General features: G+C 42.4%; 1 protein-coding gene across 2 annotated transcripts in view; it reads left to right on the top strand.

Annotated features, from left to right (window-relative positions):
- The window catches only part of LOC141106142 (transmembrane protein 150A-like), a 205,673-nt gene extending 197,173 nt beyond the window's left edge, over positions 1-8,500 (top strand). For both annotated transcript variants that reach the window (XM_073596616.1, XM_073596615.1), the window contains one exon: positions 1,456-8,500. In XM_073596616.1, coding sequence (XP_073452717.1) covers positions 1,456-1,700 — 245 coding nt within the window. In that variant the 3' untranslated portion in view covers positions 1,701-8,500. The remainder of the gene's footprint in view (positions 1-1,455) is intronic.
- The last annotated feature ends 14,584 nt before the right edge of the window (positions 8,501-23,084 follow it).

The following is a 23,084-nucleotide window of genomic DNA, read 5'->3' as shown; positions in this document are numbered from 1 at the left end:
CATTTTCAGAAAAATTGGTGTCTGTCTCAAACTAGACCGATATTACCGATATTGCTTCAAGGGGTTTTACAGGGGTGATGCATGCAGCTGCATGCATCACCCTGGTACTGTTTAGAGTGGACGGTCGGCTTTATTGTAATAACCAATAATCGGCTGTTTTTAAAAGCAGTGGGAGCGGACCCCCCCCCCCACTGCCCTCCACCACTCGCCCGGGCTCTCCCATCCCACCGGGAGGCCCGAGCAACCGGCCTGCATGTCTGCCGGCTGGCCGAAGACTCGAACAAAGTCGATACTTCGTTCGGGTTTCGGATCTAGTAATCCGGAAGCGATGTCATGACATCACTTCCTGGATTACTGGCATCTTAAAGGTGCCAGTTTTAAAAGATAAAGTATTTAAAAATGCAGATCTTGACGTTTTGAATCCTTTAAAGTGCAAAGGAGGGGTTTGGGGTTTTATAGACCTCCCCATCTCTCCATAAAGAGTATCTATCAATGCCTATTACTGTCACAAGGGAGATTTACATTTTATTATGACAGCAATAACAGTGAATAGAAATGTAAAATGACAGTGTAAAAAAAAAAAAAAAAAATTAAATGTACAAAATATCGGCAGGAGGGGCGGAAATATCGGTATCATATCGGCACCAAAAAAAACTATATTGGTCGATCCCTAGTAAAAACAATCAAATGACATTTGCCGCATTATCTAGAATAGATCACACATCTGCATTTGCCACATCTCACAGCACATGTTTTTAATTTACTGTGCTTTTGGACAGACAAGTTGTGATGCATATAATGCAAACCAGAATGCTGTACAAGCCGGCTAATAGAGCTGTGGTGTGGACAATTAAAACAACTGTTGTACATTCAAAAAGAACATGGTTTAATACTTTCATAATTTGGTTAAAGAAAAACTGTAGTCTCAGACATTTTACATGTATAGAGCAATACATTCCAAATGAAACAATGAGTATTTATAAAGACTGGAGCAGACAGAATTTGGAGCAGCTGTGCATAGCAACCAGACACTTATGTCTTTCATTGTTAATGCCCATCCATGGTTTATTGTATGGCAAAGCTTTAGGCTTGTAAACCGTAAATATACTGAAATGATTTATAATGGATTTGTAAATCTAATTTTTATGAGATTACTACAGGTTGCTGTGCTGCTCACAATTGCAAAGCTTTGTTTGTTTTGTTTTTTTTTTTTCAAACTTCTCACCTGCTGCATCTCCCTCAGAACACGTGATTCCTTATGTAGTCAAGAATTCTTCCTACAATATCCCATTTACAAGTCAATGCTGTACCTTTTCAAATAATTTTTTACTCCTATATTTAATTTTCTTTTGTGGTTGATCATCTCTACAGTTATTTTCAGCTCTATAGTTTTGTTATCCTTTTATATTGATTAGGACAATCCTCCCAGATGTTTCCTTAACTTCTACCTTTCAGGTGGTGTCTTCTTCATCCAGGAAGGCTTTGTGCTGCAACACTTGGCTGCTCTCTTTGAATGGACTTTTATAATAAATGTTCTTGTCTACTATGGAACTTTTGCCTTTGAATTTGGGGCAATCACCACAGATACATTCCTGGTGCTCCTCAAGGCAAGCCGGGCCCCAAAGAGTTATAAGTCAGGAACCAGCACTCCAGCCACGCCTCATGCTCACAGCACTTCTGAGAATTTGGCTATGATATGACTGTACCAAAGTGCTAACACGGACATCACATGCAATCCCTGAGCCGCCTTTTGATCCTGAACAACATCAGAACACTTCACTGTGCAATGGAGGCTCAATATTATAGAGGGCGGATCACATGACCAAAAAAAAAAAAATTTTTATTTTTTTTTTAAAGATTAACTAGAAAGAAAAAGTTGATTATGTTTTATGTTGACTGTTATGATTTTGGTGAAAAGTCTAAGTTACATTATATGTACAGGGCATTAATGAATTAGCCATAAAATTGTATATTTTTATATAGCTCATTTCTATAGTCCATTCACCACGCAGAATATGAGGCCAAAATTTGTGTCAAATACACAGTATACCTATTACAGTATATGAAAACTATTACATAAGTGGCGCATTGGTAAAGAAAAACTAGAGCTCGATATTGGCATTTATAGTTTGCTTTTCCAAGAATATCACCTATGGGGCCTTATAAATGGTAACAGGGAATGTTAGAGGAGCTCCAGTGTGGGCAAAAAAAAATTAAGTCAGCAGCTACAAATGCTGTAGCTGCTGACTTTTAATATAATGACACTTACCTGTCCTGGGATCCAGCGATGTCGGCACCCTGAGCCAATTCACCAATCGGCTTCAGTCGCCGGCATCTTCACTAAGGGAAGGAGGAGGGGCCGGACATACTTGGAGATCGTCGTGGCAATCTTACCTAGAAGTGGAAGCGAGTACCTGTCAAAACCAGGTACCCGCTCCTTCCCAAAAAAGTGCCAAATGTGGCAGTGGAGGGGAGGAGGATGTGAACAAGCGAAGCTTCCCCTTTTGAGTAGAGCTCCACTTTAAGTCCTTGGAGGGAGCAGTGTATCACATTTTGCCTTAAGGAAACTTCTCTGAAGTTACTTTTCTTGCTGGAAGTCTGTTTAGCACATTTTACAACTAATATTACAGAAATGAGGAACTGTACTCTGTAAGTACAGTTCCTTTTTTTTCTAACTGTAATGTTAACCTAAATCTATTATACTATGTCTGCTGAAACAGTGGGGCTCATTCCATCTAAACACTGATAGTTTCCTTCAAAAGAAATAGCATGGGCAGGTACATAGGCCAGCACTGAAAGATCCTGGAGCAACATTGTCAGCAAGAAAAGTACTAAAGTCCTCCCTTTTACTCTCTTATCTATGCATCCCATCAGTACTGTTAAATTCGCATTTAAGAATCACACTCAGTTATAGTTCCTGTACATCAAAACAAAATGCCTTATTACCCATTCAATCTAATAACATTCATCATCTAGCTTCATCCAGGTACCAGATTATGCTGTTTTTGTGACAGCTATATGAGTACTACAACAATTACTTCGTAAATGCACTGCCATCCTTTGTATCGACACGGTACATGTGTGAACAGATACAAATTCTCGGTTTAAGATCGTTTAATGCCTGATGCATTGTACTTCAATTATTCATTTTTCAGCTGATTATTTTGTTTTGGATGGGGTTTGGAAGGGTTATGTCAGGTTTTACATGCTGCCTGAGATTACATGTACGCACTGAGATTTTTAGTCAGTGTTTGAAAATTCTCGTGTCCACATAGATATGATTTCTCTTCCTGAGACCAGTCACTTAAACAGTAGGTTAGAAGCTCCAGGTTCTAACCTTTCCTCCCTCTGCTTGTCTGCCCTGGAAAAGATTCTTGCTCTTTTAAAACAGGAATTAAGGAAAATGGGGCATTAAAAACTCAACATAGACTCTAACCCCTTTCTTAGTCTATCCAAAAAGCAAAATAAATTGTGTGGCCTGGAGTTGGGCTCTAATGGAATTTAGATTTTGATCTGATTTACTGATCACCATTGCACTTTGCACCAAGTTATTAATCAAAGCCAGTTTTCCAAAAGTGGAAACAAATCCAACCCATTTCAGTAAAAAATAGGCATTTTTTTATGTAGCAAAAGCAACCTGCTTACAGTGTTGTGAATGTGTCTTATTAGCAATATATTACTATGCAAAACTGCATATTTGGGTTAATACGTACACAGCAGGAAGCTTTGTATTGTTGTGTGGTTGTGCTCCACCTCTTAGGGCACCTTCTCATTCACAACTGCCTTGGTGTCTGATCAATTGAACCTGCTTTGAAACACAGAGCCATTAATCTCTACAGTACATGAACAATTATGCACAGACACTTTGACAGTTAATGCTGACACGTGTCTACGTTGTTTTTCCTCCAAACATTCGTTCCTAATTTTTACGTTATCCTACAGTGAGATGCATTGTATTGTAAACACAACTATTAACTACGCATTTAACCTGGCCATTCATGGATCGAAATTGACCAGTTTAGCAGGGACCGGACATATTTAGATTCATGTATGACTTCTGTGGTTGAGCAGAAGTCAATTTACCGATCAGCTTCTGCTCAACCGCCCTGTCAGTATCTTGTTGCTCCATCCGTGTATTCTGAAGTCACAGGCGTTTCCCTGCTATCCGAATACAAAGATACAGTGAGTAGGATTCTGTCATCCACCTCGAATGTATGGATGGGGGAATCGGGTCAGCTTTTTTTTTTTTCTTTTTTTTTTTTTCTTTTTTTTTTTTTGTTCAACCCACAAGTTGAACAACAAAAAAAACTGACACTTGTATGGCCAGCGTTTAGATTTTATTTTGGGAATGGTGGAATGCTGAATTTCAGGCTAAGCAAATTTTGTCCTAAATACAGGAGGCATGTGTATTCAAATGTGAATCTCTGTGTCCTTTGTGTATATTGTATATCTGTGCCGTGATCCAGCATGATCACAGCATGATCACATTTCCTCTGTGCAGGAGCTTCCTATAAAAATACCAGCCTGCCGCTGTCTCTTCTTATGTAGGGTGATTGGTCTTGTATTCACCCTCTCCTGAAGTTTTCTCCAGGCAAAACTGGAGGGTGTGCCTGCTGCTTTCTTCCCACATTTCTACACTCTGCAAGGCTATGTCAGCACAGTGATGATGTCACCACTGCACACCGTGATTTTGTGGCTATTTGCTGCACACCATGATTTTGTGGCTATTGAGGAATGTAATTAAAGTGGACCTTTTAGTTATTTTTTCAACTTTCCATCCATTAAATCCTCTGCCAATGTTTTAACTTTGGATAGTAAAACATTTATTTTTCTGCCAGTAAATACCTTATACAGCCCACTTCCTGTTTTCTGTCTGGTAATAAGCCTAGGCTTATGACATCATGCACAGCTCTCTCTCGGGAAAGTTTGCCAGGAAGGGATGGGGGATGAGTCATAAGAGGGCCAATGAAAGCAGAGCTGGAGGTGTGCCTCTGTGTGTCCGTAAATCCAGGAAGTGAACAGGCAGCAGGTTCCCCTGCCCACAGTTAAAATTGCTACAGCCAGACTTAGACCCCTTTCACACTGGGGCTGTTTGCAGGCGCTATTGTGCTAAAAATAGCACCTGCAAATCGAGCCGAAACAGACGCTGCTGTGTCTCCAGTGTGAAAGCCCGGGGGCTTTCACACTGGAGCGGTGCGCTAGCAGGACGGGAAAAAAAGTCCTGCTAGCAGCATCTTCGGAGCGGTGTATACACCACTCCTTCACCACTCCTGCCCATTGAAATCAATGGGACAGCGTGGCTATAAAGCTGACAAAGTGCCTCTGCAGAGGAGCTTTGCGGTAACCCTTTCTCGGCCGCTAGTGGGGGGGGTAAAACCGCCCTGCTAGTGGCTGAATACCGCCGCTAAAACGACGGTAAAGCGCCGCTAATAACAGCGGCACTTTACCGCCGATGCACCTCCCGCCCCAGTGTGAAAGGGGCCTTAGTGGAGGGAGATTTCTGCAGCATATTTGACACGTACAGAATCACAGTATGTGTAAAATAATATGCAAAGTGGTTGGAGGGAAGCTTCAGAATGCCAAAGATGTTTTTATTACAAATTAGGTGAGCAGACTGCAGTGCCTCTTTATCTGAGAGGTTTGTGTGCCCGGAATTTAGCTTGAAGCTAAACACCAAGCATCTGTTCTAACACCATCTAATCCCATTATGTATCCATTAAAAATCATTAGTGTTTTTTTTTTTTTAATTATTATTATTTAAAACTGGTGCCTGAAATTGTGTTATTAGCCTATGTATAGCCTTTGAATGGCATGTAAACAAAGGGAGGGTTTGAATTCTAAGCCAATCAAGGTTCTATCTTTTTGCATGGTGCTGTCAGTTTCCCTTCCTAAACATGCTCACAGGAGTGATGACCTCATGATTGTGCTTCTGCTCTTTCATTTCTTAGAGGCTGGTGGCTAAGCTTTATTGTTTAAGGTAGTGGTTGTGGTCTGCCCATGCAGTGTAAAGCAGCATGTTTACTTTGATACCACCCTCAACTGACAACATTAAGAAAGGACACCCTCTGTTGTACTTCACACATGGGTAACCTCTCCTGTGCTCATCTGACATTGTTGGGCCAAGCATCAGCACTGTCCCATGAGAGGAAGAGTGGGTCACCTGCTCCAGCTTACCCAAAGGTACTGGTTATTTTCTTTTGCTCCCGGCTGCTAAACAATAGCATTGGGAGTGAAGGAAATGTAAGTATGTGCTACTGAAGAGGGTGACTTTCAAGTTAACCAGTTGCTTTGTGTTACATAGACAAAGCACAGATTTACTTAATCTGCACAGATGAAAAGTAAAGCCTTATCAAGCTGTCAGACCGGGGTTGGCTAAATCACAAGAGCAAATGAATGCAATTACAAATATTATGGCAGGTAAGACTGTTCACATATATGTATTAACCTGTGCATTGCAGCTGTTTGCCTGGAGTTCCGCTTCAAGCCAACAAGAAAGTTATATACATAGTAAGCCAGAGGGACCTTTTTCATTAGTATTAAACGTTTTATGCCTTCAGTATTTCTTGAAGAAAATTGTGCACTTTTCCAAAATGTTTGTCCATTTTTTTTCGAATACACAATGTGGCCTTGTGACTTTAAAATTCAGGTCAGAATGTTGTTAGTTTACTTTTACATAAGTGATTGGTTAGTTTAAAAAATGCTGTTAAATCTTTACACAAAATCTTAATAACCAGATAGGATCAACTAGGTTCTATGGTTCAAAATTCTGGTTATGCTTGTACAAGCATCTTTTCTGTTTGTAAGTCAACCAAATGTATCACCTTTTTTTAGAATGACCAAAGAAATGTTTGTATCCAAATACGGTAATTGATTGTCTGCTGTTGCACATTTTTCATATAATTATTGCCACTTTTACAGGACCGAAGAGATGCTTTGATTATAAATGGAGCACAGAACTTTACCTGATTGTTTTCTGGCAGTAAATGCATTCTGCTACAGAGGACAAGTCATAATGCATTGGCTTTTCTGGAGCAATAATGAGCATATAATAGTTTGCTACTGGCTTCAGGCATCACAACAAATCCCATATTTTTGTGGCTCAGCAAGACCACAAAACCAGCACAGTATTATTGACAACATCTATGTCCATATTGCTAAATCCAAAGTATTATAATAAATCAAAAGCACTCGAACACGGTGTGATTTTTTTTTTTTTTTTCCCCTTTTATAAATTGTTTGGTAAACAGCTACACAATTGAAACAAATCAGGGGTCCCACTCCTTAAAATTGCATTTTCGGTACATATTAAATTGGTCTCTGCAGCCTCTAATAAATTTAAGGAACCTTCTCTTTGTGTCTTGCTTGTGAGGAAGCCCTCTTGATTGTGTCTATAAAGATTTATTTTAGGGGCCAGAGACAGTCCTGTACATCACTGAATAACCAAGCTTGTTCATTAGTAGCAGTTTCTAGTAGTAGCAGTAAGTAGCTTCATCACAAACGGTAATGTAAGCAACACACTACGATGTATGTTACATCACCTTCCTTTATCTTCTTCGGTGACTTAAGTCCGGTGATTTAAGTCCTTTTTGATTAAATTGAGGATCTTGGAAGCAAGAAAATATCAAATACTGTATATACATATTACAATCAACAGTAAAGTTTTAAATGCTATGAGGAGAGGTTTAAAGCGGGGGTCCACCTATCTATCATTTTTTCTTTTTTTGAGTTCATTCACAAACTTTTCTTCTCAGCATTACATACTCACATATTGTGTGTAATATGTCTGCCTGTGTCAGATTTCGTCGGAAAGAATAACTTATATTATTCACTGCAGGCGGTTTCCATCTTCACAAGCATTTATTTCCTGGATGTGGTGAATGCTGTGCTCACAGCAATCATCGCTCATTCCCGCACATGCTCAGTGGCATCCTGGGAAGCCTGAGACTAGCTCCCAGGAGTCTGGGAGAGGCTAGAAACACGCCTACTCCCACGGGAGGAGAACCAGGAAGTGCAAAGAAGAATAGAAAAATAAAAGGTAATTACGGCGATTTAAATTTTTTTAAACGGCATGTCAGCATCTAGGCAAGGAAGAGAATACATACAGATATTGTTCAAAATTTGGGTGGAACCCCGCTTTAACTTGCATCTAAACTGGAGCGGTATAGTGGATAGCACTTTCACCTAGCAGTAATAAGGGTTGCTGGTTCGAATCCCAACCATGACACTACCTGCCTGGAGTTTGCATGTCCTCCCTGTGCCCGCATGGGTTTCCTCCGGGTACTCCGGTTTCCTCCCATACTCCAAAGACATGCTAGTAGGTTAGCTGGATCCTGTCTAAATTGTCCCTAGTATGTATGAATGTGTTAGGGACCTTAGAGTGTAAGCTCCTTGAGGGTAGGGACTGATGTGAATGTACAATGTATATGTAAAGCGCTGTGTAAATTGACGGCGCTATATAAGTACCTGAAATAAATAACTAAATAAACCCAAGAACAACACATCTTAAATGTGGTGCCTGAAATTAGTTTTCGCTCTTTAGTCTGTTTTTCCTTTTTATATAAGTCTATTGTTAAAGGTTTACATACACTCTAAGGAAAAGAGAAATGGGAAACTGAAAAGGGGGAGAAAACCGTAATGGAACTAGTAAAGAGCAAGATGTGCAAACAAAGGGAGTTAAATTGGAAGACAATGCCAGAGTCCTAATCCTCAGACAGGGAACATGGTATGTAGTCAGAGGTAGGGTAGGCAAATTGGATTTAAATAATAATGGGCATATCATACTCAAATTTGTATAAAGTTAAACATTTTAAAAGCAAAAGTGATTCCTGTGAGTTCCTTATGAGTAAATCCTGTTTTGATATGTGAGCATCTTGCAAAGAGTCCAGATGTGTAGCCAGTTATGTTAAGCTTTGAAGGAAGCAAGTTTTTTCTCCATTTGATTTCATACAGTGAAGGGAAAAAAGTATTTGACCCCCTGCTGATTTTGTATGTTTGCCCACTGACAGATCTTATCAGTCTACAATTTTAATGGTAGGTTGTTTTTAAAAGTGAGAGAATAACAACAAAAATATTTTTTTTAAAATGCATTTCTAAAAAGTTATAAATTGATTTGCATTTTAACGAGGGAAATAAGTATTTGATCCCCCATCAATGAGCAAGATTTCTGGCTCCCAGGTGTCTTCTATACAGGTAATGCACTGAGATTAGGAGCACTCTCTTAAAGGGATGCTCCTAGTCTCAGCTTGTTACCTATATAAAAGACACCTGTCCACAGAAGCAATCAATCAGATTCCAATCTCTTCACTATGCCCAAGACCAAAGAGCTGTCCAAAGATGTCAGGGACAAGATTGTAGACCTGCACAAGGCTGGAATGGGCTACAAGACCATCGCCAAGCAGCTTGGGGAGAGGGTGACAACAGTTGGTGCGATTAGTTGCAAATGGAATAAAACAAATTTAACTGACAAATCTCCCTCAGTCTGGGGCACCATGCAAGATTTCACCTCATTGGAGTTTCAATGATCATGAGAACAATGAGGAATCAGCCCAAAACTACATGGGAGGATCTCATCAATGATCTCAAGGCAGCTGGGACCATAGTCACCAAGACAACACTTGGTAACACACTACGCCGAGAAGGACTGAAATCTTGCAGCGCCCGCAAGGTCCTCCTGCTCAAGAAAGCACATGTACTGGCCTGTCTGAAGGTTGCTAGAGGAAGCGGAGGAATGCTGCCTATGACCCCAAGAACACCAGCCCCACCATAAAACATGGAGGTGGAAACCTCATGCTTTTGGGGGGTGTTTTTCTAAGGGGACAGGGCAACTTCACCGCATCAAAGGACCATGTACCATCAAATCTTGGATGAGGACCCAAAACACTTGGCCAAGGCAGTCTCCAGACCTTAATCCCATAGAAAATATGTGGCGGGAGCTGAAGGTTCGAGTTCCCAAATGTCAGCCTCAAAACCTTAGTGACTTGGAGAGGATCTGCAAAGAGCAGTGGGACAAAATCCCTCCTGAGATGTGTGCAAACCTGATGGCCAACTACAAGAAATGTCTGACCTCTGTGATTGCCAACAAGGGTTTTGCTAACAAGTACTAAGTCATGTTTTGCGAAGGGGTCAAATACTTATTTCACTCATTAAAATGCAAATCAATTTATAACGTTTTTGAAATGCGTTTTTATGGATTTTTTTTGTTCTATGTCTCACTGTAAAAATACACCTACCACTAAAATTATAGACTGATCATTTATTTGTCAGTGGGCAAACGTACAAAATCAGCAGGGGATCAAATACTTTTTTTTTCCCCCTCACTGTACGTGTGTGCAGAGTAAGTTGATAAAGCATTGATGTGCAAGTAAATACCAGAGATAGGTTTGAAATATGAGGATTATAGCAACTTATGTTCATAACCTGTTAAATCATTGGCTAGGTCTGCTCTGTGTGGTGGGTAGAAAACTCAGTGGGGTATTTGAATGTAACAAGAATTTCGTCAAGGGATGCTTGGTGGTATTCTTTGATTTCATCCCAGTTAAGAATTTCTACAAATTTATAGGTTATAAACTTTGTGCACGCAAATCCTAACAATAACTTATTTGCTCTTTTTGGTCTGTTAAATATACCATTATGTTGTAAGTGTTTTGTTATATCTGTTTGATAGTGGGGAAAAAAGTTGATTTTGCAGGCTGATAACTTCCTGTGCTCAAGGAGAGTCATAGAGGAGATAAGGAGAGGTCACTGTTATCTGTAATCCATCAGAAATTAAGTAAGCAGGTCTGACACCACATGCTAAGAAATTCAAAGCTGTTTTCATGTAAAAGAAGCAGGTAGGACCATACCATACTTATGACACACCAACCATTTATTTGTCTGTTTTTCAAGGGTAAACATGAGGGAATTTGCATGTATTCATACCAAATCTATATGTTTTTATTTTACCCTTTTAGCATGTGCTTTAAAGTAAACTCAAGCTGCCTATTTACTACCATTTGACTTGGAACAGAACTTCTAGATGAATTCCAGGCATGGTATATTTTAACATAGTTGCATTGATCCACCTAGGATCATTGTAACTATGTATAATATATCATACCTGACTGATGCCCCTGGAAGCTGAAACATTAAAGTAGACACAACCAAGCTGGAGCAACTTAACTATGTAAAAATATATCATGCCTGGAATTTTTCTTTAATTGGGCTGTATTTAAGAAACTATTCATTCTGGAAGCAAGCATATTGGCTAAATATTTTCATATCCATATTCAAAAAGTTGAATGGAGCCCTTTCCTTCGATTGGGAATATTGCCTGTAAATGGCAGAAGTAAGAGTGTAAACCCAGGTTTATTTTAAGATGATTAATAACATTGTAACTTAGGGAGGGACTTATGTCCGAAAATGTTTTCTAGTAAAGTGCAGTCTGAAAATTCGGCTGGCTTTAACAAATTAACATTATTTAAGTTTAAAATGTTACTAACTTCCACCCTATCAGGCGTCAAAGCAGTGCATTTGGGGTTCTATTTTGAGTGAAATTGCACACAAATACATAGGCAAACTCTCACCTTTACGAACAGCTTTAATACAACCATCCTGGTCTAGAACACAAGTGCCAAGCACCTTTTCCATCCCCACCATCTCATAGAAGAAAGGGAATGAAGAGGACCCTGTGGCAGGCTTAGAGGAGGATGAATAAAACTTCTTTCCCCCAGCAGACCCCAACAGACTGTTCCACTGATAAACCCCACTGTCTCAGTCTTAAACATGATGTCCCTTCATTTAAAAATTCTGCTGACAGATAATTTTGAGATACTTTTAAAGACTCCCTTTAACCTCTCAGGCCCAGCTCTGGCAATTTCTATTTTCCAGACTGTTGCCAATTGCACTAGGACAATTAACCAGCAGGATCCTGTCTTCCAGGATCAAACCCTGGTGGAGCACTGCATACACTACCCTCTGCCTTACTATTTTGTGTTGATGCCCTAGAACTAGTCATGACACAGATCTCAAGAATGGCTCATTTCCATCAAGTGTGCATGCGTGGCGTTCTGTGATGGCCGCTTGATCACAGAGCTCCGCACCGCTCCATCCATTCCGCGCACCCTGCAGCAGATATATTCGCCCCCACTCTGCCAGACCGGGACCGGAGGGGTCCGTAAGCATCGGGGAACGCTTTCATGCAAGTAGGAGCAGCCAGGAGAGGATTACGGGCACAATTTGAAGCACGCCCGGGAGCGGCCGAAAAATCCAAGATGGCAGCGGATCCGTCGCCTCACGAGGCCCTCACAGGGATCCCAGGCTCTTCTCCATGGCGTGGCACACATGAGGAGGTATGTGGAGGGGCCCCATCACCCACAACAAGTGAAGATCCACTGTCACCAGCCTCCACAGTCTCCCTCCTGAACCAGACCCTGGATGACATGAAAATGCACATGTCCCCCTCAGGAGCTCACACTCCCAGGCCTAATATCTCAGATCAGGAGACAAGCCAGTACACCTCACAGCTCCAGGACCCTACACTCATGTTCTCAAAATTCGCAGAAATGCTGGATAAGGGTTTGGCTCAGACTGCATCCAGAATCACCTCTGATTTTAAGGCGGACCTCCAAATCCTAGGTTCCCGCATTGAAAACAAAGTTGACGCCACAATCGAGTCAATCAAAACACCGATCGCTTTCAGGAAATGCATGACCAACTAGAAGGGGGCATGGCAAAAATTGATGACTTGGAGAACAGGTCCAGAAGGCTTAATTTTAGAATCAGGGGTCTGCATGAGTCTTTAATAGATGTCCCTGATGCAGTACAATCTCTCATCAAAAACCTCATCCAAGCCCACAGACTAGAGCTTGACCGTGCGCATAGAGCCCTGGCACCCCCACCCCCCCCGCCAGGGCGGCCTACCACGCGACATTGTGGTCAAACCACACTACTACAGTGTCAAGGAAGAGGTCATGAGGAGTGCCCGCACCTCCCCACAGATCCAGCTGATGGGACACTAGATACAAATTTACGCGGACATCTCTCCCTTCACTATCCAGAAAAGGCGGGTGCTCAAACCCCTTCTGTTGGTTCTGAGTCAAAAGAATAAGTATTGGTGGCTTTTCCCTTTTTGTCTGAAATTTGAACTTAACGGCAAGCCTTTTCGACTCTCCACGTTCCAGGAAGGAGAACAACTACTGCAAAAACTGGGCCTTCTTCCAAAGGATCCACCTTCTCCCATGCAGACCTCTTCATCCGGCATGTCCAAATGCCCACCCCCATCTAGCCCTCTAACCTCTCTGGATGACACTCAGAAACAAGAAAGCTAAAGACTGTCTCCCCCCCCCCCCTGATTTTGAGAGGATCCTCTCCCTTTTACCACAACATTCCCCCTTTTTTTGGGTCAGGAACCTCCTGGACCCCTGGCATCTATGCCCACCCGAAACGTGTCCCCACATTGTCTGTTTTTTAGGGTCTACTGCTCCTCTGGTTGCTTCTGCTATACCCCCTCACTGAGTCCCTAGACCATGCTATGGTGTATCTGAACTTCCACAGATCTGGTGAGGACCCCCCTTCACCTTAATGCCCTCCCTTTTTTTTTTTTTTTTTTTCTTTTGACTTTTTTCAGATGACCAGCTGGACATTATGGACTTCCAGCACAACTTCCAGGACTGATCCTCCGAACTCGACAAGTTTGCTCTACTACACGGTCCGCGCCTACGCCAGAGGAACTTTTCCCAATTGATTATTACTTACTCCCTTTCTAGGTCCACTGGTGCTGTCAAGGAGCATCCAGAGGGAACTGTTCTAGCCCCTCCCCCCAACATAAGGCTGGAGCCGTATCAGGCCCATTAGGCTCCTCTCTTGCCCATTCCTATCTCCCTCCTCTTAGTTTGCATTCTTTATCTAGACCTCTTAGGCTAGTTGTACACCGGACTTATAGTTTATGGTCCCTCGTTATCATTTTTGCACTTCCCTCCTTTCTCGCCCATTTCCTACCATACCCTAAGTCCCGGTCATTTTTTTTTTTTGCATTTGTTACGAGCAGTTAGGGGAACGGAGCGGGTCCAATGCGCCTACTCCCGTACTCTGAGTAGTTAACCGTAGTGGTCTCACTGCTCCTGGTCCGGGAACTCCCACACTAGTTGGGGGATACCATGATTGTTTCTCTGGGTGAGGTGGTCTGGTTCTCACCTTTACCTCGGAGCTCATTTCTTCCTGTATTTCAAACTGTCTTCTTCTTTCTTCTATCCCTCATCTTTCAAATTTTTCTTTCAGTGACGGAAGTGGTCTCTCTCCTTCGCAGGAATCTGACAGATGTCATGGTGAACCCTCTCGCAGCATTCGCAATGAGAACAGCCTCTGCAACGAAGGTAGGTGGTCGGGGATCGCCCGCTTTCTCCCCTACACTGCTCCATGGCTGACCCCACCACACATAGACCAGTTCTACACATTGCCACCCACAACGTTCAGGGACTTAATTCCCCTATGAAACGAAGGAAAATATTCCAATATTATCATGCCCAGAAAATAGATATACTGTTCCTGCAGGAAACACATTTCCCTAAATCCTATACTCCTTCATTCATTCATGCCAAATTCCCCAGATTTTATTTAGTGAACTCTGAAAATTAGACCAAAGGCGTAGGCCTGTTCTCTCGCAAAACTCGGTTCTCCCTGGTATCTGAATTCAAGGACTCGGAGGGCAGATTTTTGCTGGTAAAGGTCCTCATAGACGAACAATTTTACTCTCATTTCATATTACGTGCCAAACAAGGGGCAGGCAAAGTTCTTCAAATCCCTTTTTCATGCCCTTGCACCACTCGCTGAAGGCCTAGTCATTTATGGAGGAGACTCCAACCTAGCCTTCGATGCGGGTATCGATAAAACACGTCCTCCAGGCAAAAAACATGTCCATCCTACCAGGCAGAGTCTGAATGTAGCCAGACAGTTATTCCATCACGGTTTGGTAGATATCTGGAGGGAAATTAATCCGGGCACGGGACTATACGCACTACTCCAGCCCACATCACTCTTTTTCTAGAATAGATCATCTTTTTCAACATGTTCCGCTGGTGCAGCGGTCAGACATTAGAGACTCTGCCTGGTCGGACCACTCTCTTCTCCTGACACTGAATGGCGGACCAATTCAACGTCCAGGATATCACTGGAAACTAAACGCCTCCCTCCTCAGCAACCCCACTCATGTTTGTGAAATCGAAAAACACATTCAGGAATGCTTCCTTTTGAATGACGTGGACAACGTCTCCCCTTCCACTCTGTGGGCAGCTCATAAGTCTACAATCAGGGGTAGCCTAATCCAAATCTCTTCCAGAATTCGCAAAGCTCGCAAAATGGACATGGACAGGCTAGAAATTGATGTATAGAGGTGAATGGACTATGTCCAGAGAACAGACACAGGACTCCCAATCCCTAGATAAACAGGAAAATATAAAGAGGGAGATAAAACTCACTCTGAGGAGTAGTGGGACTTTAAAGGGAGATGATGTGTCTGTTTGAAGTAAGCAGTATCACAACGATTAATATAAAAATACAAATTTTATTTGAAGACATATAAAATGTACAGTAAAAAAGTTACAATCCAGCAGGATAATACGACCGTACAGAAACTTTGAAATCACTTGTAGTCAGCCAACATGTTTCGCATATTTGCTTCGTCAGGGCATTACAAGCATCCCAGATTTCATCTAAATTATATACAAAAATATAAATCATTAATATGGTCGTAACTATCAAATGCATTTACAAAGATAATATTTCATGGTATAGGTAGAAAATAATTAAGTACAAGATATAATAGAGCTTACCTGGTCTGTGACAGTCGGGGGGGGCCCTACTGAATACATATCACAACCAACCAAACGCCTCCCTATGGACCACCCGGCGCCAAATGACCCATGGATGCCAGGTCCAAAAGGGCCGTGCCAGTAAGGGAACTGGACCGTGTTCAGGGTAAGTGGTAATCTAATAATATTAAGAAAAGATTGATAATCATAACAATAATAATAAAGGTAAGAAAAATAATAGGTAATACAACAAAGGGAGATTCCTAAAACTGGAACTCCTCTATTGTTTAAGCATAATGGTATGACCGATATTGACCGAATATAAGGTCAGCCTTAAATACCTATAGTAACCACAATAATAAAAGGAATAAATAATAAATAAATAATGATATTTGAGAGTATGGTAGGTACAAGAAGTTAAATCGGAGGCCACAAGTCAGGGGCTCGCAAAAGTGACTTAAAATGGTATGGGCTGAGAATGTTATTAATATCAGTGCCAAGTACATTAATAGATCTTTATTGTTGGGCAGTAAGTGTTTAAATGCAGGAGGATATGTGCAATACCACAGCAAAAGTATCAACAAATACTACCATATTGTGGGCAGCCAGTCCCACAGGAATACGTAGCCAGGTTATCACATAACAGATCTTACCTTGTGGTAGTTTGTAGAAGTGTGGCCAAATCCTACAGGGAGTGCAACGGCAGTGCGGGAGCTCAGGCCCCGCTGCAGGGTGCTTCTGTCAAAGACCAGACAGGCGCTGCCATCTTGTATTGACACGGTCCTACCGGAAGTGAAAGATCGGGTGCGACCTCTGGCAGCACAACCGGTCCGGATGTCCCTGCGGAGGGGCGTGCGCAGTGAAGAAAGCTGTGCACACATGCTGACCATACCATGCTCGAGCGGGGATGGCATATGAGGGCGGAAAGGGAAAACTCTGCCCTCTTGTGCAGGGACGACCGTTTCCCCTACCATTGGCTAAAAGCGAACCAAGTGAGCCACACAGAAGCTCTAGTATGAGGAGATCAGCAGTCCCCCGAAGCACAGCCAGAAACCGTCATGATAAAGAATAATCAAACAATGATATTAACTACTGCAAAATACAAATATATTCACCCATACTACATACCAAGGGACAAGGGGTGTGAACATGCATATGTATAGAGTTACCCCACTATAGAAATTGCAAAAGAAAAAAAGAAGGGGGGGGGAATGGGAAAGAGGAATATGATATACATCATAAAAAAGGTTTATAAGATAACGCTGTATTGAGGCCAGGTGGATAGGTAGCTATTTGATTGAAAATCCATCTGGCCTCTTTTTGAAGGTTCTTTTTATCTACATTACCACCCCTTTCCAGATCTAGGATGACTTCCAATGCGACAAATGAGATATATGTGGGGTCAAAACTATGATTTAAACCCACATGTTTACATATGGGAGTATAAAGTAAACCCGCATCCAGGTAGTATAGATGATCCAGGATGCGTTTAGCAAATGGGCGTTTAGTTTTCCCAATATAAAATGCGCCGCAGCGACATGTGGCAAGATAGACAATGCCAGTGGTGCAACAGTCAGCATACCCTTTAAATTTATGGAAGCTCCCTCTAGGAAGGGGACAGCCAATACCTTCTCTAATCCATGGACAGTATTCACATTGCCCACAGCGGAAGGTGCCGCTGCCACCTGTTGCTCCCAACGCGGGAGCCGAAAGGGGGAGGTGGCTGTGCACTAATCCATCTCTAATGGAATGGGATCTCCTGTATGTAATATGCGGTGCTGCAGCCACATATTTGGAGATAATGGAAGGAAAGAGGAGGGGTGGGAAGGGAAAGCGAGCTGGTGGGGAAGGGGGAGGCTGGACAAAAACCCTCCTCAAGGGGTGGGATTTTAGGGAAAAATTGGCTGAGTTGTGTAGGTAAGCATTTGGATAAACAATTAAAATAATAATATTTATTGAACAACAATATAAGAAAATGTACACAATACATAAATGGACATATACTATAACAGTAGTGACATCAACGATTCGTGCGTGACTAAAGCCAACATGTTTCGCTAGTGGAAATTCGCTTCATCAGGGCTAGACACGATGCAGTTAATGCATTTACACTGTGTAAACAAAAAGCAGTCTTAGATCATCCAATGACATAACAAAGCCTAACAGATACTGATTATAACAGACAGTTGCTCACCTACTATAGTTTCAGGACTAGGTTAAAATCACCATTCAAAAGACAGCAACCGCAAAGCCGGCCGGTATGAAATGTCGCTGGGTGCCAGATCCCAGAATGACAGTGCCAGTAGGAGAACTGAGCCATACACTCAGGATGTTATACGTGGGAACCACTGCTGCAAATTCAAAAGAAAAATATATATGTATATATATCAGGCGGCATCAAGGGTAATTAATAACTCAGTCTATATTGACAGTGATTGGTCATTGCCAAATCCGTTATATGGAATCAATGATATATATATATAGTGCCCGATATTATATAATATAATAATATAATATATATTGGGTAATCCTATTAGTGCAGGGGCCCAACGCAACTTTCCTTGGACTTACATACAAATCAAGATAATGCCAAATATAGATATCCCCACAGGGCAAAGACCACAGAAGCATGACAAGTAACAAAAGCTAGGAGACATCTGCATACAGTCCCCAGTACATAACCGGAAAACCGATACTTTCATAAGAAAATGTTTCTATCTACAATATGTGGACTTACCCTTCTAAGCAGGAGAGGGAGGGAGGGGGGGAGCGAGGACAGCGCCAAAAAGAAGTGTTTGCTCATAGAGGATACGGGCGTCCGCCCGTTCACGATGGATGGCCGCAGGATGTGTCAGACAGACACCATCCGCGCTTCCATCTTTAAATGGTATGGCCCCACCGGAAGCAATCAGGTCAGAATGACCTCCGGCATTGCTTCCGGTCCGGGTGTCCCTGCCGTAATGCGCGCGCATGCGCACAGCGAGCGTGAGCACGCTCCACCTAGCGTAATGCGCGCGCATTGCCCACAGCGCACATATGGCGTGATGGGCAGCTGGGGGTGGATAAAGGGGAAGCTCCACCCCCTGGGCAGGGACATCCGAGTCCTCCCACTTAGTCGCAGACATGACCGGACGGCTGCGGATGTGCCGAAAAATGGTGCCAGAAAGACAAAAATAAAAAATAAAAAATAAACAGTATAACAGCGGATAATACAAAAAATATATATATATATGTATACATACTTATCGGTCAGGAGGACCGACTATCTAACGATAGTTGTATAAATATGCTTTAGCAATAAATAATATACACAAAGAAAAATTTAATTATCTGCATGGAAAGAAAGTGGTTGAAAAAATAGCAGCAAAGAATTTTGTGATGAAATTGATTATTCAGTCATAACATAAGTGGGAGATACTAGTGAATAATAGGACTAGCTAGTAGGGGTCACTCAATAACAACCTAATTCCCCTAGTAAGTATGAAATAAATCCAATAAGCTTGTTTCTAGACTCCCAGGATGGATAGTTATCAACTGTATAGATATACGCAGTGTTGTACGCCTAAAGGGTAAATAAGAGAATACCCCAGCCTTATTGTAACCCCAGATGACAGACAATGAAACGGAGGTGGAGGTGATGGTGACATCCACAGCTACGGTCATAATTTCAGCAGGTAAGAATTGGTAGCACAAGATATGGTATATAATTAGAATATGTGCGTACTCGGTATTTATGAGGGTAGCTGGGATTATAGAAAGGGGTTAAACGTGAGTGCAGTGTTGAGGCCCGGTGGACTGGTTGCCCGTTGGTTATATATCCACCTGGCCTCACGCTGCAGGATCATTCTATCCACATTCCCACCCCTCTCTGGTTCAGGTATAACCTCAAGGGCGAAGAAGGACACATAGTTAGGATCATAGCTGTGTTGGAGGCCCACATGTTTACAGATGGGGGTATACAGTAGTCCTGCGTCCAGGTAGTACAGGTGGTCCTGTATCCTTCTAGCAAAAGGGCGTTTAGTTTTCCCTATATAGAAAGCACCACAACGGCACATGGCTAAATATACAATGCCCGTTGTGGTGCAGTCAGCATATCCTTTAAGTTTGTGAAGGCCTCCTCTCGGGAGGGGACAACTCCGGCCCTCCCTAATCCATGGGCAAAATTGACATTGTCCGCATCTGAAGGTGCCGCTGCCACCCTCGGCCCCTGCCAGTGATCTTGCGGATTGTAGGTGGCTATGGACAATCGCATCTCTAATGGAGCGTGATCTCCTATAGGTAATTTGAGGCACGCTGGCCACATATTTTGAGATGATAGGGTCCTCGGACAAGAAATGCCAGTTGTTACTAATGAGACTTCTAATCTCCTGTTGCTGTGATGTGAACGTAGTGATTAACCTAGTAGTGGAATGTTGGTCTCTCACTTTCTGTTTAAAGATGAGAGTGTCACGTGGGTTCAGTTTGGCCCTTTGATAGGCTCTTTTTAGGACTTTTTTGCTGTACCCACGTTTAAGTAGACGATCATATAGGGCATCCGCCTCTCGCTCAAAGTCCTCGTCTCTGGCACAATTTCGTCGGATTCGGAGGTACTGACTGTAGGGTATGCTATTAATTAAAGTGTGGGGATGGGAGCTGGTAAAATGTAGGATGGTATTGCCAGCCGTCTCCTTTCTGTATAATGTGCTGAAGATTGAGCCATCGTCTCTGAGTACCAAGCGTAGATCCAGGAATGGAATGGTCATTGTGTTACACTGCATAGTGAACTTGAGATTAAACTTATTACATGAAAGGAGTTCCATAAAGCTTCTGAGTAATTCCATTGTCCCCGTCCATATGAGTAAGACATCGTCGATGTACCTCCGCCATAAGAGAATATGGCAGAGGTACATCGCAGTCCCCTCATCCGAGAAGAGATGGCGTTCCCAGCCCCCCAGGTACAGGTTGGCGTACGATGGGGCACATGAAGTCCCCATCGCTACCCCCTGTACCTGGAGGTAGGTCACGCCGTTAAAGAGAAAAATGTTGTTGGTAAGTATGTGTTCCAACAATTCCATCACAAATTGACACATATCCCAGCTATCGGTGTCTCGTTCCTTAAGGAATTCAGCAACCGTTGTAACACCCAGCTTGTGTGGTATGCTTGAGTAAAGAGCTTCGATATCGATAGCTACCAGAATCGTTCCCGGAGGTACCGTAAGGCCCTCTAGTATCTTTAATAATTCCAGCGTATCTTTAAGATAAGATGGTAGGCTTGTGACATGTGGGCGCATATAGCTATCCACAAACTGACTCGCAGTTTCTGTGTGGCTTCCTATTCCCGAGACGATTGGACGTCCAGGGGGCTTTGATAGGTTCTTGTGGACCTTGGGCAATGAATAAAAAGTCGGTGTTACCGGCCATTTCACCTCCAGGAACTCACGGGTATCTCCATCAATCAGACCTTTGGAGTAGGCCCGATTAATGATAGATACGTAGTGCGATCTAGCTTCAATCAGTTTTTGGGGTTGAATCTGCTGGTACCATTCATGGTTGTTGAGAATGTCTAAGCACATTGTGATGTAATTTTCTTTGTTCATTACCACAATGTTCCCTCCTTTATCCGACGGTTTTATCACTAGTTCGTCTCTCCTCATTAGGTCCGCCAACGCCAATTGTTGTGCTGATGACAGGTTTTTTGCTTTAGGTTTTGCAAAGTGTATAGTTTCTATTTGTTTTGTAGTCTGTTTGAGGAAAGCCCATACCGCTGGGCATGTCTGGAGGTTTGGAAATTTTTGGGATTTGTTTTTGAATTTTAATGATTTTAGAGGTATAGTTGGACCAGCTTCATCATCATCCGATGATGAGCTTTCTGAGTTCCCATATCCCTCGTTTTCATCCAGCAGTTGGATTAGTGTTTTAAGTGCTCTGAAGTCTTGTACCTTGAATCCTTTATATGGGTCTTCCTCTTTACTTAGCAATTTGCCTTTATCAGTATCGAATATATACTTATATGTAAGATTTCTAGCGAACATATATAGATCTTTTACAAGGGTAAATTTGTCAATTTGTTGTGAGGGGCAAAAGCTAAGTCCTAGCCTAAGAACGTCCCTTTCCGTTGATGTGAGTTGGTGTGAGGATAAGTTAATGACGTCTAGTCCCGTCCCAATGTTGGCTGTTTTATCACGAATGAGTCCATCTTCCCGCTGCGTTGGGCCATTGGGGTGGCCGGTGGGTTGGGAATGCTCCCTAAAGGGATTGAGCCTGAATTGATATTACGACCCTGGGAAGTTTTGGGTACGGCTCCCAGTTCCCGTTGGGCGTCAACTCCCATATTGTCAAACAGTGGTAATGGTGTACTTGTTCCTAAACCCGATATATCAGAGGACCCCTCCGCCTGATCTTGATGTTGGTTGTTTGGGGGATGTTTCTGAGGAGACATCATCCGTCTTTTCTGTGACCCTCCGTTATTTTGGTGTTCGTGGCTATTGCCTCGTTTTGGTAGTCGACCTCTGCCATGTGAGCCCCGTGTCGTTTTAGTTGGTTGTTTATAAGATGAAACGGAGGACGATGACACAGAGACATCCGAATCGGATTTATATGTTGTTTTCATACTTTTGTTATTATAACTATTATTTGATCGAGGAATTTTTCTTTGCCTGTTGTAGTGGCCTCTAGGCCACCGATATGCATATCCCCCTGAAAAGGCAAGTTTATCTTTATAGAACTTGTTTTCCTTTTTCATAACTATGTCTTTGTTATAGTTTTCCAGATATTGCATCAGTTCATTCTCTCTTCTTTGGAAATCCGCATTTGATGCGAGTTGGTGTCCGTTTGTTTTTAATACCTCAATTTCTTTCTCAAGATCACTTAGCTCTATGCTATATTTCTTTTTTAGCATTTTAATGAGGTCTGCGGAACAGCTGTTTAAATTCTGTTCCCATTCCTCTTTAAATTGGGGGTCGGTCACCTCAAAAGAGGGGAATATCTGGATTCTCAATCCCTGGGGGCAGATTCTATCCCCTAGGTAACGGTCAAAGAAGCGGATATGCCACCCAAGATTGGATTTTTTCTCCATAAGTCTCTTCAGTTTGAGGAAATAGACATCTAAATTAACCTCTATTTGTGAATGGGAGGTGCATGCACTTTGTATGTTATCCAGGAACTGATCCCAGTTAGTTCCCAAAAATTGGGACATCATGAAAGGATGCTGAACGATAAATTCTCTTGTAAAGACAGTGGGGCTATAATATTCACCCTAAGGGTTACGTAAACCAGATTGGTATAGACAGAAAAAGAACAGCAAAAGAAGGAAAGTCCTTTACG

Source organism: Aquarana catesbeiana, linkage group LG08 (genome assembly GCF_042186555.1).
Source record: "Aquarana catesbeiana isolate 2022-GZ linkage group LG08, ASM4218655v1, whole genome shotgun sequence".
Lineage (NCBI taxonomy): Eukaryota > Metazoa > Chordata > Amphibia > Anura > Ranidae > Aquarana > Aquarana catesbeiana.
Note: the sequence above shows the minus strand (reverse complement) of the source record. Positions and strands in the feature narration are given on the sequence as shown.